A 9,905-nucleotide genomic window follows, 5' to 3' on the forward strand; every position below is an offset into this window, starting at 1 on the left:
TCTGGAAAACAGAAGCTTTTCCAATAACTTTTTGAAACCTTTAAAAAATTTGACATCCTTAATACGCTCAGGCAAGGAGTTCTGAAGCTTAAATGCTTATTATGTGTATGATCACTTCTTTTGGGGCTGTTTTGAAGATGTTAGTGGCCAATTCCTTTTGATTCTTCCCTCCCGATTCTTGCACGGCAAAGCATGTGAAGATGGATCCAGCAGTATGTTACCTGTAACTGCCTCAAACCGCATCATTTCTTATATTGTAGTAGAAGTACTGAGCCACAGACAGGAATGTGTTTAGTTTGGGGTTTTTTTGGTCTCCAAAGAGGGATAAGGGCTGAGGAAGGTAATTTTTCTAGCCTCTATGATTTACTTTGGGTTATCACAGATGCCTGTTGCACAGTTTGTTGTGTGTTTCCCTAGAAAGCAGAATCCTGGGGGCAGAAGCAGGATAGTGGGGGACAGGAATGGTGACTGGGTCTGCTAGTGTCTTCCTAGTGACACTATGGAGATAGATATCTATATATACGTAGATATCTATATATATTTAACTAGGAAAAGCTGAGTTGCGAATGCCCCTGGGCTTGCTTTGAAAGTTCAGCCTTCTTGCCTCCCCTTAGGGGACACGTAGACCCAGTGAGCTGTCACTGTGTGACCCTGTGCCCGCAGCGCTTGGCTGAGCCCGACGCAGAGATGCTGCTTAATTGGAGCTTTCAATGTGCCGCGGAGCTGGTGCGCGAAGCGTTTGTTGCGAGGATGCTTAGGACCCAGGGGAAGCGCTGAAGAGCCTGGCTGGGCTCGCAGGAGCTCCTGCCTCCCTGGCCAGGGCTTCTCAGGTGTCTGGGTACGGCGGCGCCGTGCAAGGGTCCTCCTGGCAGCTCCCCCTTCCCCATGTCGGTCCTCTGAGCCTCCCTGGGCACCCATGCACTCGCCCGGGGACCGTTCCGCACCATGAACGACCAGTACCACCGAGCAGCCCGGGATGGGTACCTGGACCTCCTGAAGGAAGCCACCAAGAAGGACCTGAACTCGCCGGACGAGGATGGCATGACCCCCACGCTCTGGGCTGCCTACCACGGCAACCTGGACGCCCTGCGCCTCATCGTCAGCAGAGGGTGAGTGTTGGGGAACACATGGTGCTGGGCTGGGGGGAGAGGCTGGGACCCCTCTTTACCCCTTCTCTGCTTGCACGTCAGTGTGGGTGCAGGTGCCCCACAAAACGATGGCTTCTGTCCAGAATGCCACCCGCCACATCCTCTCTGATGGTGTTTTTCTCTCCCTGTGGTGCTCTGAGTCTGATTCAATGCTCCTGATCGCAGCTCTGTGTATTCCCAGCTCCTCTGAGCCTGCAACCCATTCTGCCCCAAATCCTGTATGCAGCCTCCATGTGGGGCCAGGACCCGCTGGAAGAGCTTTGTATTTCTGAGTCAGGTCCTGGAAAGACAGGCAGAACTGAGAAGCTGCCACATCACGTCACTGCGATGAAAAATAGCCCCTTTAAAAGAGAGAATAACTGCTCCTTCTGTCCCAAAGAGAGCTCATGCAGGGGTGTGTGCAGTACCAGATGGCAGCAGGTGACACTTACGTGTTTTACCCAAAGCAAGATTTGAACGTGTGACCCCTGGACAGCCTGTTGTGCACCTGGAGCCCAGGAAATTCAGCTGCAGGTTCTTCAAGAACAGATTTCTTTAAGCTCAGTCTCCCCAGTGGGGGCTGCTCAATACTGATGTGTCTCTCCTGGTCCCTCATCCTGGGATGTCAAATCGGAGGGTCTCCGGCTCTGTAAGTGGAGATGCGGTGGAGAGAGGACAGCAGGATTGAAGGGGCTGGTCAGGCTGGAGTGATCTACATCGTGGTGTTGTGGGAACCGCACAAGAAGGTCTATGCTAAGGCAAATCTGCTCCTGTTCTTACCAGCCTCCCAAGGGAGCACGTCCTGGTGCTTCCTTCCCACTCTGGTTACTTTCCTGAGCACCTCATCCAAGGTGGGGTGGCCTCTGCCTTGTGCTGAGATAGGGGTGGTGCCACTGACTTTGATTTATTTCTAATATTGAGGAAAAGTGCTGGGGTTGGCAGCCTGGATGTACATCGTGCCTCCTTGGAAGGGCTTTGCTGCTACATGTTGGGTCAGGGCTCCGTGGGACCACCAGCTCCCAAAAAGAGATTTTCTGCATCTACCCTGGGCTGCGTTTGCAGCGCTCACAGCCCGTCGGTTGCCTCTGCTGAGCCTGTTCCTGGGCTCTCAGCTTTTTTGGATACTCTGGTTTGCTTGTACAAAACCTTCAATCAGCTACCCTGGCCCTGGTTTGCAGGCAGAGCTCCCACATACATTGCTGCCCTTCCCTTGTAAAGCACTTTCTATTCAGATCCTGGGCTCAGAAACTCGGTGGACAGAGTCACTTTAAGTCCTGATGCAATAGGGGTGTGCTCAGGAAAAGGTGATTTCAGAGTCTGGAGGGAAGAGAGCAAGAAACCACTCTGAGCAGTGCACCTTAAGATGCATGAGTTAGAAATGGTTCCAAAGACCCTTTAACAGCCACAAATTCAGTCTGAAAGGCCCTTGCCCTGGAGGAACAGGGCAAAGCCTTTCTGGAGGGGTGTTCTTCCAGGGCATGGGCCTTTCAGACTGACTCTATATCTCTTTCTATCATTATATCTCCCTATATTGCCTGCCTCCATCACAGGACACCCACACCAGCAGTTTCTGCCTCTCCATGAAGCCCAAGGGCTGCTTTTCTGGAGTGGCCCCTTTTATAAATTCACATTGAATTAAAAGGTTCTTGTGGGCTCAATCATATCTGAGCGCAGCTTGACTGCTGTTTAATTAACAGCCTGGTATACATTTATTCCTGCTGGGGAAAAATAGCCTGGTTAAAAGCCTAGTGCCCTTTACATGATGGATGGTGGAGCAAAGCATGTGGAGGATGCGTTTACATCCCTACATTCATCTCTGTGTGTCAGATCCTTGCTCAGGACCATGTAGAGATGAGTGAAGCCCCTTTGCCTCACAGCTCCACTTGGTACAGGGGCAAACACACCTCTGCTCCCTGGGGTGGCGTTGGGTCTGCGAGAGGCAGGAAAGCTCCGGCGTGGGGACACAGGTGGCAGAGAGGGGACATCCTGCAGGAGAGCCTGTGGGCAGACTGTCATTTTCTGTGAGTGCTTAGGATGATGTGCAGCGGTATTGGTCAGATGTGAAACTTAATTCTGTGTTGGATGCGTTACTATTGCACCTGCACTATAACAATTGGGAGGCAAGAGGACTCCTGAGAGTCCCAAAATATCAGGGCAGTTCTCTCTGGTCTCTGCTGTTAAAAAAATCTCCTCCTTTGGCACAGAGAGCCCTGTTCCCTGGGGGATGCGAAGGCTGCAAGGATGGGGTGGGTGGAAGATTTGGGGTCTGATGGGGCTGGTCAGCCTCTGATGGGGCTGCAGATGGGTGCTGAGGCACAGGGGTGATGGGGGAGCAAGACACACCAAATCTTCCTTGCCAGTGCTGAGCAGTGGTACCTGTGCCCGGACAAGCCGGGAGGTTGAGTGCTGGGAAATAAATGTCCCAGTGATGCTAGAGGGACCCTGAGAGAGCAGGGCTGTGGGAGGGGGCTCTGGGGGCAACAATCACAGCTCTGATTGTCGTGCCCTTCTGCAGGCCGGGCTGGTGGATATTTAGGGTTATCTGGGCTCTGTTGTTGCTGAGGGAGCCTCATTCACGTGCCAGCATGTTCAGCAGATGGTGGTGTAGGGCTGAAACGTAGTGAGGAAAAGAAAGTGTAATAAATCCATTGGTAGATCCTTAAGGAAAGTTTGTTGTCTCACCCCACACCGAAGGGGTAATGAAGCAGGTTTATGGCTCTGTCCATGTGTCTGTGGCTCCGTGCCACCTTTGCATGGAGCTGGAGAGAGGGTTTGGGATGGAGGGGCGAGTGGTGGCTCATCCGTCGTCTTTGCAACACAAAAAGCCTTTTTCTTCCTCCTGGCTGGGCTCCAGCAGGGGAAGCAAACTCAATTAACGTGATGGCTGGGAAAAGGCAGGCTAACTGGCATTTAGCATTGCAGCTTTTCAGAGGCAGTAATTCTTCAGCGTGGTTTTTTATGAACTGTGGCAGGCATCAGTCCAGCTCCAGTCAACCGTGGGTCTGGAGGCCTCGGCTGGGAACAGCCAGGACTGTCTTGCCTTGGAATGGACCCGAGGAGGGGTGAGGATGTGTCCTTCTGCTAGGCAGGTCCACGGTCAGCTTTGTCACACGGTGTTTTTTTGCAGAGGTGTGCCTCAGTTTCCCTTCTTACAAAAATGGGGCTCACGGATGCTTTGGATGTTGATGGCAGAGGGGTGCGAGTGGCTCAGCAGTGGGCTGGAGGGGATGAGGTGGCTCCTGACATCAGCCAGGCTGCTCGAGGGAGCCGCGTCGCCCTGGCCGTGGCAGGGCTGCACTGAAGGTCACAGCAAAGCACGCGAAGGTGATGTGCGTCCTCTGCACACCGTGGGCTGGTGGCCATGTGGGTGCCAGGAGTGGGGAGGACCTTCTCCTGGGTGGTGACCTGCTGGGAAGGGGAAGGAGCAGGGTGGAGCTGGTGTCACAGCTTCAGGCACCTGAGCCGGCTGCCCGGAGTCAACGTGAGGTCTGGGCATGGTGGAGCGCAGAGCCGCAGTAATGGTCACCAGTAACGATAACTGGTGTCCCAGCTTTCTGCTGGTACAAGAGGCAGAGAGACCTAAGATGAACCTCACCGACAGCACCTGGGCTGGATTTTGGGGGATCTGAACTTGTTGGAGAAAAGCCGAGTCCTTGGCCTATCACCACCTGGACAAACTTGGGAGGCAGGATCCATGGCTATGCTCTGACTCCAAAAACCTCATCTTTTCTGCTTATTTCTAGGCTTCGCTTGAGTCATCATCATAGAATAGTTTGGTTTGGAAAGGACCTTCAAAGGTCATCTAGTCCAACCCCCCTGCAATGAGCAGGGACGTTGCCCTGACTGGCTCTGCTGAAGCTGGGGGGTTTCTTCCTTAAGCCATACATTATTTTTCCCTTCTTTCTGTATCCAAAACCATTTTATGGGAGCCAGAGATACTCTGCACCCAGCTGGCTCCTGGTCCGAGGGCCCGATCCTTCCCGCACACCCATGAGCCGGGGCTGAGCCAGCCTGTTGCCATCAGAGGAACTTCCCACGTGCAGCCGGGAAAGGACATACGTAAGTGCTGCCGGATTCCCGGGCTAATTGGGATCCCATGGGAGAAGTGGAGGGGGAAAAACCGGCAGGAAGGGAGTGAGTGTGCACATCATGGCGCAAATGCAATGACTCAGGAGATGCACACGTCCACCTAAGGGGCTCAATTAGCAGCGTTTTTAATAATGATTATTACAGGAGTTGACTCAGCACTTCAAAACGCTTTGAAGGTGAGAAGTGCTGCACTTCACACCTGTTATTAAAATACGTTCCCACTTAGTGGACCCTGCAGTCAGCATGTCCTGGTGTGCAGCGCCCTGCAGGTGAAGTTTTGCTGGGACAGACTGGCCAGAGGCAGGGCCTCATGTTTATTATCTGTGCTGGATCAAACACCTCTGCTTTACAACTTGCCCTTCTTCTTTTCTTCTGGTGCATTTTCAGCGCCTGTGGCAGACATTTATAGGGCAAAGAGACCTAAAGGTTTAATTTTGCCCTAACACTCCTGTTTTTAGACTGTGGAAATGTCCAGGGAAAGCTGGTTTTGATGCTCTTTCCCCTCACTCTCTGAGGAAAGTAGACCTTCTCAAGGTCTTCTCAAGAACATTCTCAAGACCTCCATAGCTTTGCCCTTCATGACCTGAACCAGACAGAGATGAGAATGGGCTCTGGGATGGACTTTATGGATTGAGCGTCCATACACTTGGCTTGGGGAGCAAGATTCTTTCTAGCGAGTCGACTGCTAAGTCACTGTCCACATTGTGAGCCCAGGTGCATGGGGGGACGCTCATGGTCCCTGGGCTCATCTGCACAGGTCGGGCACACATGTGTCCGTTCAGACCACGCGTAAACAAACCAACAAAACTTCACGCGCTGGAGTCCCACTGCCAGCCCCAGCGGTTCCAGTTTCACTGGCTCTTTAATCCAACTCCATCAATAATTTACTCCTCTCTTGCAATTCATCAAATATTTATCCTCCCCATGAATTTCCCTGCCTGGACATGTCACTACGAGGGTAGAGGCGAGGGCTGGGGAGTTACCACTCCTGGAAACGTAGCATTGCCGAAGAACTGGGTGCTCCCCCTGTCCTTCTGCTGGCTTCACGGCTCCTTAGCCCTGTCATCTCCTGCCCTTCTCCTCCCAGCACCCATCTCTGAACCCTTTCTCCGCTGCTATGGGAGATGTCAAGAGCTCTGGATACAGAAGTCCTGTAGGGGTTGTGGGTCTTACACAGTTTGAGTGTCTTGACTCACTCTTGGTGATTTTGCCAGCAGGCTGAAAGTTGTAGTTACCAAGTTCCTATAAGTTTTGTGAAAATAAAAATAAGTTTTGTGAAATGTAAGGCAGCTGCTGGTGCTCCCACATGGGGAAAGCTGAGCTCAGCTCATAGCAGCTCTCAGGAAATAAAACCGGGATGCTCAGGCTCTGGACACTGTCTTTACCACTTCTGCCTGTTGCAGAATAATTTCCCTTTGGTATTGCATAGCTGAGATATCAGCAAAGCCTGAGGATTGCAAACTAGTTGTCACAGCGTGCAGGTGGCGCTCCATATGGGAGGGTGAATGTGCTGGTTGGGGCTGTAACTGGGTCTTGTGCATGGGCAGGAGCGATGAAGATGTGATGCTGGCAGGGGAAAGAAGTCGCTCAGCTCCTGTGATCTCCAAGGTCTTTCTCTGAAGAAGTTTTCAGACTCTTCAAGTGAGGCAAACACAGTGCACGTGGGGTTTGGGAGACAGTTCTGGGTTCTGCTGCTCCCAGCTCTTGTCAGCACAGGCCCTAGAGCAGTGAGGAGTAAAGAACTGAAGGTCTCCAGTGTGCATTTGCTCTCCAGACTCCTGGTATCACCGAGGCTCATTCTCTTGTAGGCCTAGAGGAATCAACCCAACGCTTGTGTTGGCTGAGCCCTCTTCCCAACACATACCTGGACACCTGGGCTTGGAGCTGGGGTCCCCATGGCAGGGGACAGTGCTGGGTTCCTCTGGCACTCGTTGAAAGGGTGATGTGGAAAAGGGCAGGAGTTTTGCTGAGCCAGAACCCTGCTGCCTGCGGGGAGCTGCTCTGGAGGGTGGTGGAGCTGCCCAGCCTTAATAAAAGGCTTTGACTTATGTGTATGCAGAGAGAGGCATTGCTGACAGATATTGCTGCTGGCTGCATATCATTAGCGCCGGCGCTCGGGCAAAGGCTGCTGCCAGCTGGGGTGTGAACTGTCTCTTGTTTCAGCCGACCACAAATACAGAGGAATAGCAAGATAAGCTTCTCCTTCAGTGCCAGGTTTGTGTCCCTCCTGTCACGGGAAGCAGGAGAAGTAGGGACGTGTTTGTGTCCCATCAGCAGCTTGCTGGGACAGGGTCCGGCACAGTGTGGGAAGAGATGCTGGTGGCATTAGCCGAGTGTCCGGCTCTTGAGGAGCGCAGAAACCTAATCTCCACTTTCTCTGAAACTGGAGTCTCAGGATGTGCTAATACCAACGCGCTTCAAGCCGTGCAATCGAAACCAAGTGCGGTACAGCAAAAAACCCCCACAAAACCCCAATCCCGAGGCCAATGCTAGCAACTTTGCTCTTATTCTCTACTGACAATGTGCCCTCTTGTGCCCTGAATTTCCCCAGGCACCAGTATGGGTGGGAAGGTTTCAGAACGGTGTGGAGGTTTCGGCGGGTGGTGGGTTTCAGAACCAGTGCTGAGGATGGTCACTTGGTAGGTACCCTCATGGTGGGACCCCATGGTGTCCCACACAGGATGTGGTGTATAGAGATATGTTTTGGGCTGTCTCTCCACAGAATCTGGATGGAGGCAAGATTTGAAGATAGAATCTGACTAGGATTTTCTTTGGATGTTTTAGATTTGAAATTTTATAACAAGCTAAAGGTCTGAGCTGGAATCAGCCCCATATCTCACTCCTGGGCTACACAGAATCTGGCTTACCCCTCTCCAAAAACTCTCCTCAGAGCTAAATTAAAGTAATGGAAATTACTGCAGGCTTGCATGTCAGGCGCTTGGCTCTGTGTCAGTGGCACACCCCTCCAGAAGACCCTCTTAAAATTAAGCTGTAGGGGCCAGAGGTGTATAGCTTCGTATTTTGAGGAGGCAACAGTTCATGGTGCTGATTTGCACCATGCACAACTGGGAGTGTCTCAGTAGTATGTTAGCCATACCTGCATGCTAACCGCTTTTCTTGCTGTTTAGGGGCGATCCGGACAAATGTGACATCTGGGGGAACACCCCGCTCCACCTGGCAGCAGCCAATGGCCACCTGAACTGCCTTTCCTTCCTCATCTCTTTTGGGGCCAACATCTGGTGCCTGGACAATGACTACCACACGCCGCTGGACATGGCAGCCATGAAGGGACACATGGAGTGTGTGCGTTACCTGGACTCCATCGCTGCTAAGCAGAGCAGCCTCAACCCCAAGCTGGTGAGAAAACTGAAGGACAAGGCCTTTCGGGATGCGGAGCGGAGGATTAAGGACTGTGTGAAGCTGCAGAAGAAACATCACGAAAGGATGGAGAAACGGTACAGAAAGGAGATGTCGGATAATTCAGACACCATGAGCTTCTCTAGCTATTCGAGTAGCACCTTAAGCAAGAAGTTCCAACACATGTCTATGGTGACTTCCCTGCCATACTCACAAGCCACCATCCATGGCACAGCCAAGGGAAAGACGAAAATACAGAAGAAGCTAGAGAAGAAGAAGCAGGTGGATGGGACATTCAAGATCTACGAGGATGGGAGGAAAAGCGTGCGGTCCCTATCTGGTCTCCAGCTGGGGAATGACGTCATGTTTGTGAAGCAGGGCACATATGCCAGCCCCAAGGAGTGGACTCGGCGTAACATCAGAGACATGTTCCTCACAGATGAAGACACTGTCTCCCGTGCCATAAGCGACCCAGGCTTGCACATGGACTCAGCACACTCAGAAGTCAGCACCGACTCTGGCCACGACTCCTTGTTCAACCGCCCCGGGCTGGGCACTATGGTGTTCCGGCGCAACTACGTCAGCAGTGGGCTTTTTGGGATCGGCCGGGAGGACGCTGGCACACTGGGTGAAGACAACACGGACGGGGTAGGTGTCAAACTGCGGAGCCGCCTGCAGCGCTCGCCAAGTCTCAACGACAGCATTGGCAGTGCCAACAGCCTGCAGGAGAGGAACGCGGAGGAGCTGCCCTGGGACGAGGTAGAGCTGGGCTTAGATGATGATGATGAACCAGACACCAGCCCCTTGGAGACTTTTCTGGCTTCGCTGCACATGTTTGAGTTCATCTCCATCTTGAAGAAGGAAAAGATTGACTTGGAGGCCCTCATGCTGTGTTCAGATAATGACCTGAAGAGCATCAATATCCCGTTGGGCCCCAGGAAGAAGATTGTCGATGCCATCCAGAGGCGACGGCAAACACTGGAGAAGCCAGATGTCATTGTAGACACTGAACTGTAAGTAAGAGATGTGGCCTCTGAGCAACTAAACCCTTCAGCAGGTGGAGATGTGGATAACATAAGGTTTCAACCCACTTGGAAGAGTAGGAGTCCAGGTAACCTTGGTGCTTCTGTGTGAGCAAATTCCTGCTCGTGTGGAAACAATGAGAGTTTGGAGAGGTGGCAGTAACGTTAGTTCATTACTCAGCAGCCCCAATGTGGCTGGGCAGGATGTGGAGCCTTTGCTTTGTTTCATAACCTGTATGGATGCACACCATGCTGTGGTCTGGTTCTTCTGAGTCCCTGTAGCTGGGATTCTCAACCACACTCGGGCTTG

General features: G+C 52.4%; 1 protein-coding gene across 1 annotated transcript; it reads left to right on the forward strand.

Moving 5' to 3' along the window:
- Nucleotides 1-945: 945 nt before the first annotated feature.
- On the forward strand, nt 946-9,590 carry USH1G (USH1 protein network component sans; the record flags this gene model as incomplete). Its single annotated transcript, XM_080356598.1, has 2 exons — nt 946-1,109; nt 8,345-9,590. The coding sequence occupies 2 exons, from the start codon at nt 946-948 to the stop codon at nt 9,588-9,590; spliced, it is 1,410 nt and encodes a 469-aa protein (XP_080212724.1).
- Nucleotides 9,591-9,905: the final 315 nt, after the last annotated feature.

Source organism: Nesoenas mayeri, assembly GCF_963082525.1.
Source record: "Nesoenas mayeri genome assembly, chromosome: 19".
Lineage (NCBI taxonomy): Eukaryota > Metazoa > Chordata > Aves > Columbiformes > Columbidae > Nesoenas > Nesoenas mayeri.